The 25182-nt window shown below is 37.2% G+C and overlaps 1 protein-coding gene across 3 annotated transcripts in view; it reads left to right on the plus strand.

Annotated features, from left to right (window-relative positions):
• The window catches only part of NRK (Nik related kinase), a 165881-nt gene that overhangs the window by 84651 nt on the left and 56048 nt on the right, over nt 1–25182 (plus strand). For all 3 annotated transcript variants that reach the window (XM_074323648.1, XM_019713867.2, XM_019713865.2), the window contains exons 5-9: nt 5177–5302; nt 7666–7776; nt 9227–9317; nt 12048–12178; nt 13856–13910. In XM_074323648.1, coding sequence (XP_074179749.1) covers nt 5177–5302; nt 7666–7776; nt 9227–9317; nt 12048–12178; nt 13856–13910 — 514 coding nt within the window. The remainder of the gene's footprint in view (nt 1–5176; nt 5303–7665; nt 7777–9226; nt 9318–12047; nt 12179–13855; nt 13911–25182) is intronic.

Here is a 25182-nt window from a genome sequence, read left to right on the forward strand (position 1 = left end):
CTCTGGGTGTCTCAAAAATTGATGGTGTGGTCAAAGTAATGGTGGCCTTTCAAATAAAGATAGTTAAGCAGGGAGTATATGCTCAAAGTCTGTAAAGAAGGTACCTTGCTTGGACGAAAGGGTGTGGAGGGAGGCCATGTAGTCCAATGTGTTAGGGGGCACAAAAAGGTATTGGAAGCCCCAGAAGGCTTCGGACAAGGCAGTTGCCTTAAGGAAAAGCAACTCCGGAATATGTTGGCTTTCCCCAAGGATGTTGTCTGATGGTTCGCAAAAACAAAGGTGTAAAAGGAAAGCAGTGAGAAATTCGGGACCCCACGGGTGCTGTCCTAGATGGACTTGGGCTGCTAAACAGTTATTGGAAAAATCAGTAATTGGTGGGAAGGTTACAAAAACAAGACATGTTCAGTGTGAATGTCAGGACACCCCCATTTGTACTTTAAAACTTGGAGGAGATTCCAATAGGATGATATGAGAGGGTAGGCCACATGCCAGTAAATTTTATCCTGAGTAACAAGGGATGTCCTATAGAGACAGAGGTCCATGTTCTTACCTTAAGATGTCTTGAGGCTGGTGGAGAGTGTTGAGGAGTTCTCACAGGGAAGCCACCCTGGACCAGTGTTTCAAGAGCTGAGGAGAAACAGTGACAGGATGAAAAGAGCAGCACAGATGGGGGAGACATTCAACTGGCACCCTTATGAGGGGTCGGGCCAGGAAGAGACCAACGAGACCTTTGGGACCCACCGTAGAGTAGCCATGGCCAGAGCCCTTCAGTTGTCTGCAAAGGCCCACAATCCTAGCCACACACCAGTATTCAGCCTCCTCGCAAAAAGGAAAAAAACAGCAGAGGAATAGGAGAAAGTAGCAGAGAGGGGGAGAGACAGCCTCTGATCAGTACCCTTCCAGGCAGTCAGGCCAGGGGAAGACCCAGGGAGCCTTCGGGACCCACTGCAGAATAGCTGTGCTATTCACTTTTAAGTGGCTGACAGAGGTCCAGTTTTGTTGAGAGTCATTAAAATGGAAGCCTGAAGCCGGGCAAGTAGTAGCAGAAGCAGTGTGATTACCTCTGCTTCAATCCCATACGAGCCCCCAATAAATGATGTAGGATTCTGATGCTATGTTATGTGCACCAAGATCATAGTTGCATGAAACTGAAGAATGGAAGCATGCACTGGAGAGGTTGCAGAAGAGGATAGTTTATCAAAGCAAAGAATTACAGATCCCAAGTGGGCAGGGGTACCCGAAGCTGGGATGCCCACTAGCTAACGCACAGACTTGTGGGGACAGAGTCCCAGAGAGCAGTTTCCAGGCTCTCGGCCTTACATGTAAAGGTGCTGGCTTGGGTAGTAGATGGCCATCAGCTGTTACTAGTTGGTCATCAGCTGTAACCAGTTAGCCATTGGCCACTGATATAACTGCTGTGGCTGGGCTAGGAAGGGCAGATTGCAGTTAGCAAAGGGTTGTGGGTTGGTTGATTGGCAGGCAATCAAGCGGATGGCAGATCATGGCTAGCAAGTGTGGTTAGCAAGCAGATGGCGGATTGCTAATCGCGTGGATCCTACTTCCTATGTCTCGCCAGGCTGCCAGTGAGACTGGGGTGCAGGAAGACCCCTCATTGGGGTATGGGAGGATGTTTGCTTTTGTGTCTCGACCAGCTGCCATCAAGAATATAGTGGTATGACTCCCTATCTATAACGCTGTTGGTGTTCCTTTTTGGCCTCACCATATCCTGCCTTCTTGTGCGGGGAGCAGGACTAGCGACACTGCATGACACTTGTTTTTATACTTTTACTTATGAATCTAAGGAGAAAAGCTGATGCCTACTGGTACATTCTTATCACCTTCTCAGCCTTGAGGAGGCTTCTGAGAAGGCTTTTTGAAACAAACCAGAACTTTTTGAATGGGACTTTTTGAAACAAACCAGCTGTCTTGTGCTAATGATGTTTCTCAGGGCAACGACCTTGCAGATGTGACTGTGCTTGTTCATTCTACCAGGGAATTCCTGACAGCCTGAAGTCATGCTAACTACCTGCCTCAATAGGTTAGGAGCTCAACTGTATCTCAACTGTATCTTTAAGTGTTGCTTACTTTAAATACTATTAATATTAATATGTTTCACACTGTACAATAAGAGCATCCTGAATAGGTTAAATAAATTGAACTTTTATACATATAGTAGGAGACCTTTTTAAAATTAGAATCGAATGAAATTTATATACAGAGGGCACCAAAAAATATACAGTTGTACCTCGGTTTTCGAATGTCTCCGTTGACGAACATTTTGGTTTACGAACGCCATAAATTTTATGGATCTGTGTTATCGTTAGATAGTAAAATTCATGCTAAATTTTAGGGGTTGATTTTAAAGGTCTGGGACAGATTAATCTGTTTTGCTTCCATTGATGAACATCCAAGTTGCCTCCATATCTTGGCTATTATAAATAATGCTGCAGTGAATGTAAGAATGCACATGTCCTTCACAGTAATGTTTTGTGTTTCTTCAGATAAATACACACAAATGGGATTACTGGGTCCTTCTTAGTTTCTTGTTACAGCTTTTGTTTAAAGGTCTATTTTCTGTGGTATAATTATTGCTACCCTAGCTTTTTTATTTTATTTTTTTTCATTTCCATGTTCATGAAATATCTTTTTCACACCTTTCACTTTCAGTCTTTGTGTGTTTTTCGATCTGAAGTGAGTCTTTTGTAGGCAGCATATGTACGAGTCTTGTTTTCTTACCCAGGGAACCAGTATGGGGTGAACAGTATTAGCTAGGTTGATGGAGACATAGATATGGTGGCTACATGTATCTGCACACTGGAAGAAGTTAGGGCTCAACAAAGAAATAATGGCTTCTGTGAACACTTCTGTCTGGGAGAAAGCTGCCCCTCCAACCCTTGCCTTGCATCCAGACATTTCAGTTCCTCCCAGTATGTCCCTGGTGTGTTTTGAGTGGTTTCCCCAGTGATGGAGCTGAGAGCTGAATCCGTCAGCAAGTAAGTCCTTGTGTGGGCCCATTAAGAGGAATGCCAGAGACTCCAGCAGCACTTTGTCTCGCTTATCCAGAGTCTTTGCTGGTTTTCATAGTCAGAAGTTGTGGGACTTCTCTTTTCAGCCGTGAAACCCTGGACTGAGGAGCTTGTTGAGGGACTGGGACGCCTTGCTCTTCAGGCGGACCTCTGCAGCCAAGATATCCCTCCTGATTTTTAATCCCCACATGTGGGTATGGGGATCAGCCAGTTCTGTGTGTCCACCCGTCCTACCAGTTTCAAATGGTTTCTTCTGTATATCCTTAGTTATGCAACTTCTTTTCAGCTAGACTTCAGGTGATTCTCAGTGATAGTTGTTCTATAATTTAGTTGTAATTTTCATGTAGTTGTGAAAGGATGCAAGTACAGTATTTACCTACTCCATCACCTTGACCAGAATTGAAGCATATATTTTAAAACAGATCAGCACAGATCAAACCCGTGCCATTAAAACACACTGAATCACAAACTAACCAAGTTTGTGTGGTACAGGTATAAGGACAAGCATATATATAGATAAATCGAATAGAACTCTTTATACATATATGTGTGTGTGTGTGTGTGTATAGATATATATATATAGATATAGATATAGATATAGATATAGATATAGATATATAGATAGATATATATATATAGTAAACTGATTTTTTAAAAGGGTGCACAGACAATTCATGGGTATAGAATAGTCTTTTCAACAAAGATTACTAAGAAAACTGGATATCCATATGTGAAAGAATGAAGTTGGATACTTATTTAATACGAAAATTAGCTAAATTTGGAACAAAGACCTAAATCTAAGAGCCCGAGCTATAAAATGCTTACAAGAAAATGTTGGGGTAAATCTTCATGGTCTTATATTTGGCAATACATCAAAAATACGAACAAAACATGAAATCAATAAATTGGACTTCATTATTTTTTTATTGTACCTCAAAGAGCACTATCAAAAAAGTGAAAAGAAAGCCCACAGAATGGGAGAAAATATTTCCAAATTATATTCCACATAAAGTACTTGTATCTAGAACATATAAGTAAAACTTATGTTTCAGTAATGAAAATACAAATAACCTGATTAAAAACCAGGGGCAAAGAGTTTAGATTAGACATTCCTCTGAATATCATGTACACACGGACAAGAAACATGTGAAAAGATCCTTGGCATCATTAGTTATCAGAGATTTGCAAATCAAAACCACAATGAGGTACAACTTTCTACCCACTAGGATGGTCATATTAATAAAACAAAATAATAAATGTTTGTGAGGATATGGAGGAATTGGAATTATCATTGCTTTTGGAAATGTAAAATGGTGCAGCCACTGTAGAAAACAGTTTGGCATTTTACCAAACTGTTAGAATTTGACCTAACGTTTTCACTCCTGGGCATATACTAAAGAGTAATGAAAACAGAACCACACAAAAACTTTATATAAATGCTCATAAGAGCATTATTTATAATAGCCAAAGGGTCGAAATATCCTAAATTTCCATCATTTAATGAATGACAAATGATAAAGAATGAACTACTGGTAAGTGTGATAACACTGATGAATCTTGGCAAAAAAACTAGTCACAAAAGTCCATGTATTATGTGATTATCATTTATATAAAATTACCAGAATAGATAAATCTATAGATATAAAGAATATTAATGGTTACTTAAAGCTCAGATGTGTGGCAGAATTTAAGGGTGATAGCTAAAAGGTATGGGTTTCTTTTGGGGGTGACAAAAATATTCTAAAATTGATTGTGATGATAGTTGCATAAATCTGTAAGTATACTACAAAGCAGTGAATTCTATACTTTAAATGGGTGAATTGTATGGTATATAAATTATATCTCAATAAAACTGTTACAAAACAAACAAACAAAACTGTGATGCCATTCAGTGAAAACTTCATACAATGGCCATTGCTGCTGGTCCAGGGATCACATTTTGAGAACCATTGAATTAAAACAACTTCAAATTAACTTTTGTTTTCTCCAAATTCCCAGTAACTGGAGATCTCCGTTCTCTGACAATTCTAGTTGATATTTTATTATAAATAGCTGTGGGACATAATAGGTGGCCATAGGATTCCCCTTTTATAATTTAGACTCCCAGTGTCATTGAATGGCAGTTTAGGAGCTTTATTCTTATTCTGCAGGATGAGGAAGAAGATCTCAGGACTGAACTCAACCTTTTGAAGAAGTACTCTTTCCACAAGAACATTGTGTCTTTCTATGGTGCATTTTTCAAGCTGAGTCCCCCTGGCCAGAGGCACCAACTTTGGGTATGTATTTAATTACCTTGATGTTATTCCATAAGACTAGGTGTCGCTTGAGGGCATATACTTTCATAAACTGAGATGCCCCTTTTGTGCACTTACAGGGAAAGTTAAGCATTCAAATTCTCAAAAGAGTATGACAAAATGTTCTCTAATTCCTGGAGATGGGAGGGATAAAATATGAAAAAAAAAATAACTTAAGTACCTGGCAAGGGGCTTGGGGGTAGGATGGTCAGGGGGTGGGGGTGGGGGGGAACTCAAATGAACACTGAAATTTCTAACATATTTCTTTTCAAATATAGTTTTAGTTTTGCTGCTTTTAATTTTATGTAATTATTAATTTGCTGGTAAATTAGAGATATGACTAAGGAGACTGCCTGATGGAAATAATGACTTGATAAGTATCAATTCTAATTAGCATTTGATATGAACATATGGGTGCATTTTAAGTGTTTGCTAAGTATATGTACTTATGTTTAAATATGACTCCTAGAAACTCTTTTCTAAATCTTTAGTTCACTTACCCTTTTCTTAGTCATCATACCTACAGTATCACAAATTACGGATCAATGAGGTATTTTAAAAGCTAACTGAAACCCACACTACAGTTACCAGAATTGTTTCTGCCTTCCACTATACAATAAAAAGTCAAATCAAAAGAAAATGAGCTTTGGTCAAGGATACCTTTATTTGAAAAAGAACATTTAAAACATTAGCAGGGGCTAGTGTACACTTGCTACATTTCCATTTTCAGTCCAAGTCAAGAAATAGTATTTTTTCTAAAATTATGACTGAGACTTTTCAGGATCTTCAAATGTCAAGGAAAGATTCTGTTACATTTTATATAATGGGCTTTAGGAAGTAGGACAGTGGACATTATAGAAAGGTCTTCAACAAGAGACTAAATTTGAAACAGTGGCTCTCAAACTTTATCATGCATCAGAATCTCCTGGAGATCCTGATAAAGTAAGTTGCTGAGCCACACACAGAGTTACTGATTCAGTTGGTCTGGGCTGTGGGTCCGCAAAATTGTACTTTATGACAAGTTCACAGTTGATGTTGATGCTGCCAGTCTGGGTACCACACTTTGATAACCAGCAAATTTAGAGGTCTTTAATTTAACCTTATTTTCTCCCAAATGTCCAGTTAACTAAATGCTCTATTCTATGTAGGCAAATAACAAATAAATCTAAATTAAGTTGGGGAATGAGAAACTCTTTCTTGGGAAACTTTTCCTTGAACTGAGTCAATTTGATTGCAGGTGGAGAAGCAGGGTACAGAAGATCTCAAAAGAATTTACATTTCAACATTAAGACTAGATTTATTATTCTTATTATTTATTTATTTTTTATAATTGTTTTGTTCTTATTTTCAAATTCTAGATTATTTTTCTCCAAACTACAACTCAAAAGGAAAAACTATCAGTTGCATTCTTGTAGGCCATTTATTTTTCCCAAATTATTTATTTGTAAGAAATGTTTATTTTAAGGCTAATATTTTTGACAGTGTCTCATTCAGATTTTGCTTTATAATTCAGTTTCTCAGAAAATTTATTTCTACCATAAGTGAATCAGGTGCCCAACTAGTAAATTTGCTTCCATACATTTACTAAGTAGAGGACTGACTGACATGAAGGAGAATAATCTATTATAATTAAACTAGCAAACTTTAAGTATTGGTTCATGCATTAGTGCCCACGTCAAAACTACTTTATCAATAGAACAAAAGATGTATTTTTAAAACTATAGGCAAGTTAATTATTTCCATAGTTGAAAGGAAGCAAAAGAATAAACCCCAAATCATGAATATTCGAAAAATATACCTTATTTCCTTTTGGAATACTAAGATTTTCTTTTCAGAAAATTACCCCCTTATTTATATATGTTAACAACTGATATTATTGTTTGTCATACACCTGAGTACAAACAATCTAATGAAATAGAAAAGAATAAACAGCCTACCACATCCAAAACAGTTTCTGTTCCACAACAACCATCACTCCGGCTTGTCCCCTGCACGAGCTTCTTTCTAAAGGCATGTACTCATTCTGTTTTCAATAAACTGAATGTGCTTCCTTCTCAGCATATCCAAAACTATGTATCCTTTAAGTCTTATATCAAATCCCACCTGCTCCTTAAGTATCCCTGGTGTAGTTCCTGCCTTCCCTCCCTCCACAGATATTTGGATTTTTCCCAACTCTTTCTAATTCCACTAGCCTTTGGAGTCTTCCACCAGACAATTGAGCTAGTCTTTGCAGTGTCTTAATCTCTAAACATTGTGTATAAATACAAGCCATATGGACTAAAACTCTCCAGCTATTTTCAGAGAATTACTTTTTAATTCTTGATACTTTGCTGGCTTCCCTGCAGATGGTCATGGAGTTGTGTGCAGCAGGCTCAGTCACCGATGTAGTGAGAATGACCAGAAATCAGAGTTTGAAAGAAGATTGGATTGCTTATATCTGCCGAGAAATCCTTCAGGTGAGTCTTCATACAGTCTCTTCTAGCCTTGAAAAAACTTGGGAGTAATATATACAATGTATCTTACAAAGTGTTCATATAGGATGGTGGAATAATTCTAAACATAACCTCTGAATCAGGATACCAAAAAAACACCAAACGGCTTTAGAGAAAGCAGATTTTCAGGTGATGTCCTTTAAGGTGGACCACGGGTCTGTAACCAGGTCCTTCCAGATTGTGGCCTTTAATGTGTCCGTCAAATTCAGATTATTGTATTCAGAAGGCCATGGACAAAACCACTGGAAGTGTTTATTATGTTATTATGCTTGTTAGAGTTCTTTTTTTTTTTTTTTTAAGCATAGCACTGTTATTAGAGACTAAGATGAAGGTGAGGCAGAAAGGCAATGTTTTATAGAATGGCCCCAAACCATCTGAACTCATTTTGTAGACAGATATCCTCTTAGAAAAATTACCTACTTTTAAAACTTTCTTTATTTTGAAAACCAAATTGTATGAGAGTGACAATCTTCTTGATCTACCAAACTCAATTTTTTCCTGTGACTTAAGTGCTTAGGGTCACCCAGGAAGGATATGAGCAGAACTAAACAGCACTACTGATACTAAGTTAAAATGTCCTTCCTCCCATCTTAATTGGATTCCCTTGTGCTAAGAGTAGAAACTCTGGACTGACTTTATACTCAGGTTAAACACATATCAGATGTGTGTCCTTGAGTCAGTTACTTAATTTCTTCAAATCCTACCTTTCTCATCTGTAATATGGAGTGATTTAGCACCTTCCTCAAGTGGTTGTTCTGAGGATTTAATAATCTCTTCCATGTAGAGCACTCAACATATTGCTTGGCAAAGAATAAGAACTCAGTAAATATTAGCTGTTTTTACTGTTACTGCTATTATTAATTCCCAGTTAGTATCTGGAGTGATCTCACTGAAGCCAGGTCATGGGTTAGTTTTAGTGGAGCCAGTGTGATAGGCCAATACAAACTGTAAATGCTTTAAAATGAATTTCCAATTTACCCACATTCTCAGCCTACAAGGTTGACCAGAAAATATTTTGGACTAAATAAATGGTTGGGTGAGGAATAGAGCAAAACAATGGCTGAGCTATGATATTTAAGATGTCCATATCTTTACTCTTAGGGTTAGTTGGAATTATGGAGGCTAGAAAGAAAGGTAAATGGCCCAAGGTATACACAAATACTACTTTTTGGTGTTCTTTTTCTTTCATGGGTGCCTGATTTATTTTCCTTTCCTTATAGCCAAAAGTAGTGTTTCTGGGAACTGGTTGTAGTAATTCCAGCCTAAAGAAAGAATTTTGTCTGAAAAATGCAAATCTGAGCCATTTTTATTACCAAAAGTTTTTCCAAAAATACTAAGAACAGGACCAGAAAAATAGAAAAATATATATACTGTTGTGGCTTTGTTTAAAAAAATACAAATATATTTTACGCAGGGCTTAGCTCATCTTCATGCACACCGCGTAATTCACCGGGATATCAAAGGTCAGAATGTGCTATTGACTCATAATGCTGAGGTAAAACTAGGTAAGTTTATTTTTACAATACTTTAAGCGAAGTCCAAATAGCTTACTGGAGAAAAGTTCTTTGATTTATATACCACATATCAGTGAAATCACATGGTTCTCTGCTTTTTCTGTCTGACTTATTTCGCTCAGCATTACACTCTCAAGATCCATCCATGTTGTCACAAATGTTCCTAATAAATTTAAAAAATAAATTTTAAAAGAAGAAAAGTTCTTTGAGATAATTGTGTTTCCTATCATGTTACTAACAATATATTTTACTTATTTAAGCTGTGTCTTCCCTGCCTGCAAAACCAGTCAACATTTGAAAATTTATTTGGGAAGGCAGGTGGGATAAGACAAGGATGCACCTAACTGTTTCTCTGAAATCATGTAGATAAAAACGACTTTTAAATTATAATGGGAGATTTACATTTGATCATTGCTTTATCCTGTATCAGACCTACCTATTATATTTATTTCAACAGTTCAATTGAGAATTTACCATGTGCAAGTTTCCACACCATGGACAAGGATCAAACAAAAAAGACAATTCTTCCATATCACAGAGCCATACTTTCCAAAGAATATCAAAGAACTTTTAAATTACTTAAGCACAAATTGCTTCTTTGGAATTTCCCTCAAATATTTAAAGAACTAATATCAATTAGAAATGATGCTTCAGTAATATCCAAATCAAATTCAGAATTAGAAATCAAAAGACCAGAAAGTCTCTGGCCTTCTATTCCAGGGCTCAGAATGACATAATTTATAGGAAAATAACAATACACGTTGTCTCACAGTCATATAGGAAAAATATTTTACATCTTTTAAAGTTTAAAGTAAATATTGTTGGTTGGTTTTAAAATAATACCATGTGGCAGATAACTTCATCGATACAAACATAAATCACTGGTATCAAATTCTATATATTTTTTAATCATATCAGTTCTTGCCTACCATGTCTCTAGCATGACCTTAGGATAGTTCTCATTTTCCTGCTAAACAAATACAACCAGAATAGATTTTGTTCATTCACTGAGAATGTTTTTCGTTGAATATTTGTAGAAGAAACATGAGGTAATTGTTCTTGAAATAAGTGAAAAGTATTTTCAAGAAAACATATTATGTCTTTTATGTCTAAAAGCTAAAAAGCTAGAAACTATTTTAAGACACTGTGTTAAAATACATGAGGGGAATTTGAATTTCACATTCAAATGTGCAGGATAGATATTCTGTCACAAGGCTACACACTATGTTTACATGTGGTAGAACTCCCGTATATTTGGATCAAGTTGCTGGCCGGCCCTACTATTTGCAACACGGAGGAGAAATTGTAAGTAAGTGAAAAGCCGCTGAAGAATCTGTCACAAAGTCCATGCACTAAAGCTTATTTACTTTACTCTGTAGGAGAGACCTTTTAGCATTGGATTAGAATTTAATCAGACTTGTATTACACATAACTCTTGTACATATGATTTTTGATTTCTCAGGTTCTAGCATATTTTTAAGCAACGTTTTTTAAGGAGAAGGTTGCAGAGGGCAACTCCAATGACAGTCAAAGGGAGTAACAGAAAGGACGGAGACTGGAAAATGATTGTATTGTAATGGCAGTTGACCAATTATCCTCATATTCTGGTCCCTACGTCATTAAAGGAAAGGTTAAATTATGCAACTCTGGAGGTCTCATCTCTACTTTTAATTTCAACTTTTCTTCCCCCCCACCCTTTCTTCCAGTGATCACTGTTTCTTCTAGTCTTTTCTCCTTTCATTTTCTTCCATGAATGTCATATATCAACTTATGGCCTTCATAGGTACTTATTGGTCCTTAAAGTTGGCCTTCAGGAGTAGTGACAATGCTGAGTTCTGATTTAACCTATTCTCCAAAAATAATCTAGATAATGAGATTGTACAACACCCAATGATGATGTTCACACATTATGGACTTTTTGTTGTTTTAAACTCTTAACTTTTAAATTTTTCTTTTCTTCTCCTAAATCCTTCAAGCTACTTTTTAGTCATTGTTGTTCTCCATCTTCTTGATTCCTGGAAACCATTCTAAATTAGAAAATATACTCCATTTTTTATCCCTGTCTTATTTTTTCTGGACTAAATAACTCCAGTCTACTTTAGCCATTTTCTGTCTGTTTCTGAGGATACCATACAAAATATTTTCATATAATGTATCCCACAGATGAATAGAAGGCTGAACTTTTATAGTCTAAGCTAAGATATGAATACCACAGTAAATATTTGCATCTGATTCAGAAGATCTGTAGAAGAACTTAAACTAAATTCTAGCAAAAAACTCATTTATAGTATCAGTGTGATAGGAATTTCTAATGTCATGAGTGAGGCTTCCTAATAAACTATTACTAGGTTTTAGATTTCTTAGATGTTGCTTATAGTGTTGGTCTTCCTCCAGTTTGGTGGCAGGTCCAAATACTACATATGTTATCACTTCAGAGGTTCAGAGTGTACTGATGGAACTTTATTTTTAATATTCATGGTAAACATTCAGCCAAACCTACTGTAGATTTATAATAGCACGGCTGAGTCTCTTTCCAAAATAAATATCAGAAAAGGCCTATTTCCCAGTATTCCTGGAGTAGACTTCATGGTAAAGTTTGCTCGGCTGGAATAAAAATCTGTTATCCATTGTGGCTTTTGTATTGGCTTTCCAAGTTAAAGCAATAACTTATTGAGCTTTTTGTTACTGATTAATTATTTTGACATATGCTGAATTTTGCAGTGGATTTTGGAGTGAGTGCCCAGGTGAGCAGAACTAATGGGAGGAGAAATAGCTTCATCGGGACACCATATTGGATGGCACCTGAGGTGATTGACTGTGACGAGGACCCAAGACGCTCCTATGATTACAGAGTAAGTGTGAAGATTCAGATAGTGGGAATAAAAATTTGGAAAGGACTTTTGAGTAATGTTTACTTTAAAATGATAAAATACAAGAATTAAAATTCAGACAGCTCCTCTTTTCACATTAAACGCTAATAAGAAGAACTAACCACTATTTCAATATGTGGTTTGATTACATGGATAAAAATAATATTTTCTAAGAATGTAGACAAAATAGACAATTGGGAGTTATCCGTATTTGAGGAAGAATGTCTAGTTCATGTTGCTTGCAATTTCTTGGTAAAATATTATGTGGCTTTATATGGAATTTAACTTTCAGGGAAAGAGGGCTTTGCAAACTTAAAAATGAATAAATGTAAAGTCAATTATTAATCCCCACAGTGACCTAGCTCCAAAAAGAAAAAAATAATAATTTGATCGCTACGGGTAATGGAGAAAATCCTTGGCATGGTTCACCTTCTAACCACAGAAGATCAGTGGAATAGACAAATTAAGTAACAATTCATGCTGTTTATTAAAATTTCCACTGAAGCTGAAATTTGGACAATATACATCTATGTACACATTTCAAAAAGCTGATGTGGAAGGAAAACTCTCCATTTGCTATAGACTGGGAAAACCACACTCACTCTCCACATCATAAGTCATCCAAACAATTCACTGTGGTTTCGTTGTGTGGAACCTAGGACTGGATACTTGAAGTTGATTAATTCAAGTTTCATCTCTTTCCCTTTTCCCTTAAATGCCCTCTGCTTGATCTGCAAGCAGATCTATTGAAAGCTTAGTGTATAGTCCAGTGCTATTAGTAGCTATGGAGACTATGGAAGCATAAAGTTGTTTAAGTGGCCTTCTGTAAAAATAATACTTTGTAGATGTAACTTTCTTGTAGTCTTCCAAGGATTTTCACCCATATTAATGATTTATTTTTAATTTTTAGCCCCAGGTAGCTGAAAGAAAGCTTACACTTAGATCACAACAACCTTTTGAAGCTAAGAGATCTATAAAATGAGGTTCTAATAATTCAATTAACCTGGTTAGGAGTCATCCAGCCAGACAGTGTACCTCTAGCCTTGTGCTGTTTCCACATTCTAAAAATCAAAGTACAGTTAATAGTCATAAGGATAATTTCCTAGAGCCTCCTTGAATATAATTTCCTAAAATTATAATAATTCTATCCTCAATTTAGTATATTCAAAGAACTGCTGAATATATATATATGTATATGTATATGTATATGTATATGTATATAATTTAATTAAAATTTATACCAGCACTATGAAGTGGATACCATTGTTATCTCCATTTTACATAGGGTGAAATTGAAGTATAGAGAGTTAAATCTTTTATCTAAGATGGCACAGGTAATAGGTCTATGTGATAGGAAAGACTTCTTTACAGCAAGTTCCTTTTGGTATTTCAGTTAAATCAACAATAGCAATACATCAAAGATAAATTTTCCTGTCACTTAACCCCATCGCATATCAAATTGTGTAGTACAATACAAGCTGGTCACAAGCTCAGATAATGTCTTCTTGTAACATCAGTCTGTAATAAAGCTTCATTATAGAACACCCATAAAACGGCTCTGGCATTGACTCCCCCCAAGCAAAAGATTGTTTTGAGATTCTAAATACTATAAGTTTCACATTTTAAGTCACATTTTGGGGGCCATCTTTTCCTTTGCAGAGTGATGTGTGGTCCGTGGGAATCACTGCTATTGAAATGGCTGAAGGGGCTCCTCGTGAGTAAAAATGTTTGATATTTATTAAAAGTTAGGGAATCTCATAGTCTATTTCTGTTTTGTTTGCTCATTTATACTGTTCTTTAGATTCCACAGATAAGTGAGGTCATGTACTATTTGCCTTTCTTAGTCTGACTTATTTCTCTTAACATACTACTTTCTGAGTCCTTCCATGTTGTTGCAAATGGTAAGAGAAATAGGTTAAGAGACACAGAGAAAAAACAGATGGGGTTGCTAGACAGAAAGGGGTGGGGTTGGGGATAGGGAAGAAGGTGAAGGGATTAGAAAGTACAAATTGGTAGTCACAAAATACTCATGGAGATGTGAAATACAGTATAGGGAATATAATCAATAATGTTGTAAAGAGTATGTAGGGTGCCATATGGGTACTGGACATTGCAAGGGATCACTTCACAGATTGTATTGATGTCTGACCACTGTGTTGTACACCTGAAGCTAAAGTAGAATAGTATTGAATGTCAACTATAATTAAATGTGTGTGTATGTGTGTGTGTATGCATAATCACGGGATATAAAGTACAGCCAAGGGAGCATAGTCAATGTTATTGTAACAGCTTTATATAATGTCAGAGGGTTAATAGACTTGGGGGGGGGCTTATCACTTTGTGAGGGGTATAAATGTCTAATCATTATGTTGTCATGTAAACCGGAATATAATATTTTTTAAAAAGTTAAAATTTTAATTAAATAATGAATGAAAATTGAAAAAACACACGTTGTACAAATCTGCCATTTGTATCAGTCAGCTTGTACTGGCCACACAGGTGCCACACTCTGCCAAACTGTAAATGATGGCCTTTCCAGTGATTACCAAATGCTGTAGTCAGAATGGCCAGATATGTCTATAAAAAGTCTATGCTTTTCTCTCTTATGTATCTTATTTTAGGCTGATTGAGTATTGTTTAAATTTAGCCACAATAGTATTTGGTCCTGACCAAGAAGAATCTAAAAGCGTTCTGATACATATTGACTGGTGGAATATTTAGAACACTTACAGTCATACACTATTACTACTTCAGACTGGGACAGTTGAGAAAATCTTCTAGTAGTTCATTGAAATTGAGCCAATTCTCAACAGTGTTGGAAAGTAAGCTTTCTTTTTCCCTTTGGAGTAAGTCCAGCTCACCTTTGGTGCCTTCCTTGCTCTTTTCAGTCAGTCCAGTACCCTTAATAACTCAGAAGGCTCCATTTCCTCTTGTTTACCCCTCCTCTCAATCATTTAAATGACCTGTCAGCATCCTGTTTCAAGCTACTGCCCTCTGGTAGGAAAGCGAAAATGGAATGTGAACTTGGGTATAAATGATTGACAGCCATTTAATGTATGGCCCCATAAGCAGAGCACATTTGCTGTCTTAATTACCTATATGCAAAGCTGTAAATGATAAACACATTCCTGATATTGTTGGATGAGAAGTGAGAGAAATGCCTGGAGTGTGTGTTGGGGGTGGGGTAGGGGAGTAAAATTGCTTTGCTCTTCCCCTCCTCCTTCTCCTCTTCCCATTCTCCTCCTGTTCCTTCTCCTTCTCATCCTTCTTCTCTCTCTCTCCCTCTCTCTGTCTCTCTCTCTCTTCCCTCCTCCCTCTCTCCCTCCCTCCCTCTTCCTCTCTTTCTCTCTAAATACACAATATGGTACTTCATATTAGTATGATACATGTATTTGATTAGGATTCATGACTGCATCAAGTAGTACGTTTTTTTTCTATTGTTTCTGAGTGTTCCTCACCACATCTTCTCAAAAAGTAGCTTTCTACATTTTTCAGATTTGTACTTCTTGGTTCACTTTTTTGGTTTCATATTTTATTCTAAAATATTAAATCATGGGAGAAAAAAAGGGTAATGAGCAAGCTCACAGGAATGTAGACAAGGAATTTTGCACAGAGTACACTAATGGCAAACTTCTTGCAAGAGAAGAGTGAGGACCAAGAGATTATTAATTCACAATGAGAAAAAATAGGACCAGCATGCCTGAGTAAGTGATTGGAATGGTGCAACTTTGGTCATGAGCAACTTGAAATAGCCGCACTGCTGAAAAAAAATTAGTCTTTCACAAGCCTCCTTTATTGCCTGGAGTATTAACTTTATGGAAATTATTGACATCAGTTTCACTGCAGAAATACTTCAGGTTATGATAATTATCTCACAGGGGTTGGCCTTCCAATGTGTTAGTTCTGTGATAATTGCCTTTGAGCTCCAGGTCACAAAATTCTCTTCTTTCTTTGGTGAGTCTATCTCAGAGAAGTAAAAAGAGGGAGAATAACTTTTCACTGAAAGGGTGCTGTAGGGGCTCTCAAAGGACAGAAGAGCTGGACCATTGCTCACCAAGATCTTAAATCCTTACGTTCTGTGTAGGAATTCAAACTTCATATGTCTACCTTCAAACCAAGACCAAAACATTGCTAGTAGTTACATAATCATCAGACTATCATAGGCCGATTAATACTGAAAAGATGCAAGTTCCTAGTTTCTCTACATGTTATAGAAAAGTGAATTGTTTTTTGGTGGAGAAGCAGAACAGTGTTGACAGTTTATTCTAACTCTCCTTCCTTGTTAAGGACTTACATCAGCCAATTCAACCTTAATCTAAATCATATCTTTCCCTATTTTAGAATTCTACTGGGTGACGTAGAGATTATTTTTAATACTGTCAACCATGCATGTTTATATTCCTACTTCTATTTCTTATAGTGTCCCTCCCGAACACAAGCATAAATCTTTACATTAGTGTCTCGTGACTCAAAATTACCACTGTCCCATCAGGAGAACCATTTCTTCAGTATTCAGTTTTCTTCAAACCTCAACATATTTTAGGAATAAACCACATTATTTAAACTAATTCAGTTTACCCATTTAATATTTGCAACCCATCAGGAAATACATTTTTTAATTAATTAATGTATTTATTATTTTTTTTAATTTTCCAATTATAGTTGACATACATTATATTAGTTTCAGGTATATACAATAGTGATGACATGTTTATATTCATATGTACCAACTCTTCTTTATCCACTCAAACATTAATGGACACCCAGGATGCCTTCACAAAATGGCTATTGTAAATAATGCTGCAATGAAAATATGGAAGCACACATCCCTTCGAAGGAACATGTTGGGTTTTTTTGCGTAAATACCTAGAAGTGAGATGACTGGATCGTTGTTTGTCTCTTGTTATAGAATTTGTTTTAAAGTCTATTTTGATTTCAGGTGTACAATTCTGTATTACATCATCTATAAATCTCATTGTGTGTTCACCACCCAGAGTCAGTTCTCCTTCCATCACCATATATTTGATCCCCTTTACCCTCATCTCCCACCCCCCACCCCCCTTACCCTCTGGTAACCACTGAACTATTGTCTGTGTCTATGAGTTTCTGTTTCTCATTTGTTTGTCTTGTTCTTTTGTTGTTTTTGGTTTATATACCACATATCGGTGAAGTCATATGGTTCTCTGCTTTTTCTCTCTGACTTATTTTGCTTAGCATTATACTCTCAAGATCCTTCCATGTTGTCACAAATGGTCCTATTTCATCTTTTCTTACCACTGAATAGTATTCCATTGTGTATATATACCACAACTTCTTTATCCATTCATCTATCGAAGGACATGTTGGTTGTTTCCATGTCTTGGCCACCGTAAATAAAACTGCAATGAACATTGGAACACACGTGTCTTTATGTATAAATGTTTTCATATTTTTTGGTAGGTACCCAGGAGAGAGATTGCTGGGTCATATGGTAATTCTATTCATAATTCTTTGAGGAACCTCCACACTGCCTTCCATAGTGGCTGCACCAGTCTGCATTCCCACCAACAGTGTATGAGGGTTCCTTTTTCTCCACAGCCTCTCCAACACTTGTTACTATTTGTCTTGTTGATGACAGCCATTCTGACTGGGGTGAGGTGATATCTAATTGTGGTTTTGATTTGCATTTCTCTGATGATTAGTGATGTTGAACATTTTCTCATATGTCTATTTGCCAGTTGTATGTACTCTTTGGAGAAATGTCTCTTCAGGTCCTATGCCCATTTTTCAACTGGGTTGTTTCATATTTTGTTGCATGAGTTCCTTGTACATTTTGGATATTAGCCCCGTATCCGAGGCTCTGTTCACAAAAATCTTCTTCCATTCAGTTGGTTGACTCTTTATCTTGTCGATGGTTTCTTTTGCTGTGCAGAACATTTAACTTAGATATAGTCCCATTCATTTATTTTAGCTTGTACTTCCCTTGCCTTTGGAGTGAAATTCATAAAACGCTCTTTGAACCCAAGGTCCATAAGTTTAGTACCTATGTTTTCTTCTATGCAGTTTATTGTGTCAAGTTGTATGTTTAAGTCTTTGATCCATTTTGAATTAATTTTGGTACATGGTGACAGATAGCAGTCCAGTTTCATTCTTTTGCACATGGCTTTCCAATTCTGCCAGCACCGTTTATTGAAGAGGTTGTCTTTTCTCCATTGTATGTTTTTGCTTCTTTGTCAAAAATTATGTCCATATTTATGTGGTTTTATTTCTGGGTTCTCAATTCTATTCCATTGGTCTAGGTGCCTGTTTTTCTGCCAATACCATGCTGTTTTGATTATTGTAGCCCTGTAGTACAAGCTAAAGTTGGGGAGTGTGATACCTCCAGCATTGTTCTTTTTTCTTAGGATTGCTTTGGCTATTCAGGGTCTTTTGTGGTTCCAAACAAATCTGATAATTTTTTTGTTCTATTTCTTTAAAAACTGCCATTGGGATTTTGATGGGGATTGCATTAAATCTGTATATTGCTTTGGGTAATATGGCCATTTTAACTATGTTGATTCTTCCAATCCATGAGCACGGAATGTCTTTCCATTTCTTTGTGTCTTCTTCAATTTCTTTTAAAAATGTCTTATAGTTTTCAGCATATAGGTCTTTCACATCCTTGGTTAAGTTTATTCCTAGGTATTTTATTCTTTTTGCTGCAATTGCAAAAGGAATTGTTTTTTTATTTCTTTTTCTGAGATTTCATTGTTAGTATATAGGAATGCAATGGACTTTTTTACGTTGATTTTGTAGCCAGCAACTTTACTGTATTCGTTGATTGTTTCTAATAGCTTTTTGGTGGAGTCTTTAGGGTTTTCTATATATAGCATCATGTCATCTGCAAAGAGTGATAATTTAACTTCTTCATCCCCAATTTGGATGCCTTTCTTTTCTTTCTCTTGCCTGATTGCTTTGGTGAGGACTTCCAACACTATGTTGAAAAGCAGAGGTGATAGAGGACAGCACTGTCATGTCCTGAATATAGAGCAAAGGGCTTCAGTTTTTCACCATTAATTATGAGATTAGGTGAGGGTTTGTCATATATGGACTTTATTATGTTAAGGTATTTTCCTTCTATACCTATTTTATTAAATGTTTTAATCATTAATGGATGTTGCATCTTGTCAAACTCTTTTTCTGCATCAATTGATATAATCATATGATTTTTGTCCTTTCTTTTGTTTATGTGATGTGTCACATTGATGGATTGGTGTATGTTGAACCATCCTTGTGTTCCTGGGATGAACCCCACTTGTTCGTGACGAATAATCTTTTTAATGTATTGTTGTATTCGATTTGCTAGAATTTTGTTTAGGATTTTTGTATCTGTGTTCTTCAAAGATATTGGTCTGTAGTTTTCTTTTTATGTGTTGTCCTTACCAGGTTTTGGTATCAGGGTAATGTTGGTGTCATAAAATGCATTAGGGAGTACTGTCTCTTCTTCAATTTTTTGGAAGAGTTTGAGCAGGATTGGTATTAGATCCTCTTTGAAGGTTTGGTAGAATTCACTGGTGAAGCCATCTGGTCCCGGACTTTTGCTTTTGGGAAGGTTTTGGATGACTGATTCAATTTCGTTACTGGTGATCGGTCTGTTTAGATTTTCCAGTTCTTCATGGTTCAGCCTAGGAAGGCTATATGTTTCTAAGAACTTGTCCATTTCTTCTAGGTTATTGAATTTGGTGGCATATAGTCCTTCATAGTATTCTTGGATGATCCTTTGTATTTCTGTGGCATCCATGATAACTTCCCCTTTTTCATTTCTGATTTTGTTAATTAGTGTCTTCTCTCTTTTTATCTTAGTGAGCCTAGCCAAGGGTTTGTCAATTTTGTTAATCTTTTCAAAGAACCAGCTCTTTGTCACATTAATTTTTTCTATTGTCTTTTTGTTCTCTATTTCATTTAGTTCTGCTTTGATTTTATTATTTCCTTTCTTCTGCTGACCTTGGGTTTCATTTGTTCTTCTCTTTCTAGTTCTTTAAGGTGTAACATGAGGTTATTTATTTGGGATTTTTCTTGTTTCTTGAGATAGGCCTGTAATGATATAAATTTCCCTCTTAAAACTGCTTTCGCTGCATCCCAAAAATTTTGGTAGGATGTATTTTCATTGTCATTTGTTTCTATGTATCTTTTGATCTCTCCTCTAATTTCTTCTTTGACCCAGTCGTTCTTTAAAAGTATGTTGTTTAATCTCCATGTATTTGTGTTTTTTCCTGCTTTCTTTTTGCAGTTGATATCCAATTTCAAAGCCTTGTGATCAGAGAATATGCTTGGTATGATTTCAATCTTCTTAAATTTGCTGAGGCTGATTTTATGTCCCAATATATGGTCTATCCTTGAGAATGTTCCATGTACACTAGAAAGAATGTATAGTCTGATGTTTTAGGATGAAGTGCTCTATAAATGTCAATTATGTCCATTTCATCTAATGTGTCATTTAGGGCTGCTATTTCATTATTTATTTTCTCTTTGGATGATCTATCCATATCTGTCAATGAGGTATTTAAGTCCCCTAGTATAATTGTGTTTTGGTCAATTTCTCCCTTTAGTTCTGTTAGTAGTTGCTTGGTATATTTCGGTGCTCCCTGATTGGGGGCATAAATATTGATGACTGTTATGTCTTCTTGTTGTATAGTCCCCTTTACCATTATGAAATGTCCATCTTTGTCTCTTGTTATCTTTTTCACCCTGAAGTCTGTTTCATCTGATATCATTATGGCTACACCTGATTTTCTCTGGGTACCGTTTGCTTGGAGTGTCAATTTTCCACCCTTTAGCTTTGAGTCTGTGCTTGTCCTTGTAGCTGAGATGTGTCTCTTGGAGACAGCATATGGTTGGGTTTAGGTTTTTGATCCAATCTGCAACTCTGCCTTTTTATTGGTGAGTTCAGTGCATTTACATTTAGGGTGATTATTTATATGTGAGAATTTACTATCATTCTATCTTTAGTTTTCTGGTAAGACTGTGTCTCCATTGTTTCTTTGCCTTTTTGTTTTTTACTATTTCTGTGTGGTGATATTCTATGATGTTTCCCCCTGTTCCTTCTTTTATTACAGCATATATTTCAGTTCTGGTTTTTTTTTTGGCGGTTTACCATTAAGTTTATGTAAAAGAAAGTTTGATATTTAGAGTATTTCATTTTCTTCAGCATGCCTACTTTCTCCCTTCCCATATTCCAATTCAGGCCTTTACTATCCACATATTTATGTTTTGTTTGCCACAAATTGTCCCTTTTGATGGTGGTCGAATAGCCTCCTTTAGTATTTCTTGTAGTGCAGGTCATGTATTAGAAAATTCCCTCAGCTTCTGTATGTCTGGAAAGGTTTTTATTCCTCCTTCATGTCTAAAGGATATCTTTGCTGAATATATTATTCTTGGCTCATAATTTCTCTCTTTCAATAGTTTGAATATTTGGTTCCACTCCCTCCTGGCTTGTAGAGTTTCTGCTGAAAAATCTGATGATAATCTAATGGGCTTTCCTTTGTAGGTTACCGTCTTCTTTTCCCTGGCTGCCTTGAGGATTCTTTCTTTGTCGTTGATTTTAGACAGCTTCAATACAATGTGCCTTGGAGAAGGCCTGTTGGGATTGAGGTAATTAGGTGTTCTATTTGCTTCTTGGATTCGAGGATCCAGTTCTGTCCACAAGTTTGGGAAGTTCTCATCGACAATTTGTTTGAATATATTCTCTGTTCCCTTCTCTCTTTCTTCTCCTTCTGGTATGCCCATTATTCTTATATTGCTCTTTCTGATGGAGTCAGAAAGTTCTTGTAGAGTTCTTTCATTTCTTTTAAGTCTCAAGTCTTTCTTCTTTCCAGGTTTCTATCTTTGATGTGACTGATTCTTTCCTCCATCTGGTCAACTCTACTACCTAATCTGATTATTTCATTCTTAATTTCTTCTATTGAGTTCTTAATGTCCAGAAAGTCTATTTGGTTCTTTTATAAAATTTCAATCTCTTTGGTAAAATTTTCATGTTGTTGTTTGATTGTGTTTCTGAGTTCATTAAACTGCCTTTCTGTGTTTTGTTGCATCTTGTTTAGTGTTTTCAGAACTGCAATCTTGAATTCTCTGTTATTTAAGACATATTTCCATATATTTAGGTTCAATTTCTGGAGACGTTTCACTATCTTTCTGAGCTGTCTTGTTGCCTTGCTTATTCATGGCAATTACTGATTTATTATTTCTCTAAGTAGACATCTGCAGGAGTGAGTTCTGCAACAGGTTGATAGGAATTGTTCTTTCTTTTGTTTTCCAGCATGTGTTGGTAGAATGCTTTATTTTTCTCTCCGACTGCAGCCTTTTTTTCTCTCTCACACTGCAGTGTTATGTTTTCTCTGCACTATTCCAGCTTTTCACACAATGGGGGGATTCCCTTGTAGGCAGGCTTCTCCTCTGTTAACAGTCTGCCTGGGTCTTAGGGCACCACATCCCTGTGGGGATGCAGAGAGCTTTTGAAGTTCCAAAGCTCTTCTTGCACCAGATTCAGAGCCCGTTTGTTTCAGTAGTTCTGTTTACTTCTTCAGGGATCCACCCAGATAGGTGTGGCCAGGGGCGGGGTGAGTTGTGAGAGATGGCCCAGAGCAATGGCATCAACCATCACCACAGCGGGTCCTGCTTCCACAGCTCCCTCCCCTTTGCTGGAACTCGTTGGGCTGTGTATCTGTGTCTGGGGACCACAGTCCTCAAACTGCAAATACTCTGTTCTTTTGATCTCACACTGCTACTGTTCCGCTTCTAGCACCGGGCAGGTGGGGGCGGACCGAGCTCTGGAATGGTGGGGAGGGGGCGACTAGTCTCAGTGCCTAAGGCTTCCGTTCTCTGCGGCAGTGAGGGCTTAAACCACCGTTTTTAGCCTTCTTCCCTCAGTCTTTGCTCTGAGTTCTCTGCCTTGAATGTTGGATTCAGCCGTGTTATATGCTGTCCCTTCAGCCTTGTGGGCCATAAATGGATCCCTAGCAGTCCGAGTTTTTCCCTCTACCGCAGCTGCAGTAGTTCTGGGATGCAGCGAGCTCGGAGCACTGAGCTAGATCTGCATCCTGCACCCGAGCAGCTCTGTCTTCGCACTTCTCCCTTCCCTTCTCCCCTGCTCGCTCAATTTCCCCATCTGTAGGTCAATTCAGTAGTGAGAGTCTTTGTCGTAACTGTCTGCTGTGCAGGGAGTCCATTGTGGAGTTATAGTTTTTCAATTTGTTTAAATTCCCGGGGAGATTTCCAGAGGCTCACCTCACACCGCCATTTTGATGATTTGTTCTTATTTTTTAAAAAGTCCCTCTAAGATTCCTTGTAATACTGGTTTGGTGGTGATAAACTCCTTTAGTTTTTTGTTGTTGTTACTGTTTTTGTTGTTGTTGTTGTTTTTTGTGTTGTTGTTTTTTTTGTCTTTTTGTTTTTGTTTTTGTTTTTGTTTTTGTCTGGGAAGCTCTTTATCTGTACTTCAATTCTAAATGATAGCCTTGCTGGGTAGAGTAATCTTGGTTGTAATTTTTCATCACTTTGAATATTTCATGCCAATCCATTCTGACCTACAAAGTTGCTGTAGAGAAATCAGCTGACAGTTATTGGGGCTCCCACGTAGGGAGCTTTTCTCTTGCTGCTTTTAAGATTCTCTCTTTCTCTTTCACCTTTGGCATTTTAATTAATGTTTCTTCATGTGCGCTCCTTGGGTTTATCTTGATTGGGACTCTCTGTGCTTCCTGAGCTTGTATGTCTATTTCTTTCACCAGGTTGGGGAAGTTTTCCCACATTGTTTCTTCAAATTGTTTTTGAATTCCTTGCACTCTCTCTTCTTCTGGTATCCCAATGACGAGAATGTTGGTACACTTGATGTTGTCCCAGAAGCCCCTTAAACTATCTTCATGGTTTTAGATTTTTTTTTTTCTTTATGCTACTCTTATTTGTGTTTTCTGCTACCTTATCTTAAATTGCTGATGGGATTCTCTGCTTCATCTAATCTATTGATTCCCTCTAATGTATTCTTTATTTCAGTTATTGTGTTTTTCATTACTGACTGGTTCTTTTTTATGTTTTCTGTCTCCATTGTTTGTTTGTTTCTTTGTTTCCTATCTCTTCGTTGAAGTTCTCCATGAGATCATTGATCATCCTTATTACTAGTGTTTTGAACTCTGCATCTCGTATATTGCTTGTCTCCACTTGGTTTAGTTGTGTGTGTTTTTTCTGGAGCTTTGTTCTTTTCATTCATTTGGGACATGTTTCTTTGTCTCTCATTTTGGCCACCTCCCTGTGTTTGTTTCTATATATTAGGTAGAGATGCTTTGTCTCCTAGTCATAGTATAGTGTCCTTATGTAGGAGGTGTTCTGTGGGACCCAGTGGTGCAGTCTTATTGGTCACTTGAGCTGGGTGCTCCAGGTGTGTCTTTTGTGTGGGTTGTGTGCCCTCCTGTTGTAATTGAGCCATGGTTGTTGTTTGAAAATCAATTGGAGGGATTGACCCTCAAGCTGATTGGTTGTGAAGACTGGCCATGATTACAGTGGAGGAGTGTTGTGGAGGGGTTGACCCTACAGAGCCAGATTTGTTTTAGCAGGGCTCTGGTACCTGTCTAATCTTCCCTTTGTGTTTGTCATCTGTGCAGGCAGCCTTGTGGTACTCTGGCTCTGTTTGAATCTGGCCACTGGGCGTGCAGGCCCCTGGGCCTCGTGGGAAGTGTCCCGCCACAGGGCAAGTTCAGCCACAGCCTGTGCCCTGTCCAGGGCCACCTGCAATGAGGCACAAAGCAATCCACAGATGGCTGCCACTCTCGCTGGGCTTGGAGGTGCTTGGAAGAATCCAATCTGCAAACCAAGGGTGGATGCCACTGGTGCAGGTTTTGGAGCTGCACAGCAGGAGGTGCAGGGCGTGCTGAGGCCAGATGCTCCTTGTGTACTATTGAGAAATTTTAGGAAAGTCTGAAGCATGAGCCAAGACAGGCCTTTTGTATGGAAAAGCCACTAGAAGTGGCTTGAGGTGGGTC

The sequence above is a fragment of the Rhinolophus sinicus genome, chromosome X (genome assembly GCF_036562045.2).
Source record: "Rhinolophus sinicus isolate RSC01 chromosome X, ASM3656204v1, whole genome shotgun sequence".
Taxonomy (NCBI): domain Eukaryota; kingdom Metazoa; phylum Chordata; class Mammalia; order Chiroptera; family Rhinolophidae; genus Rhinolophus; species Rhinolophus sinicus.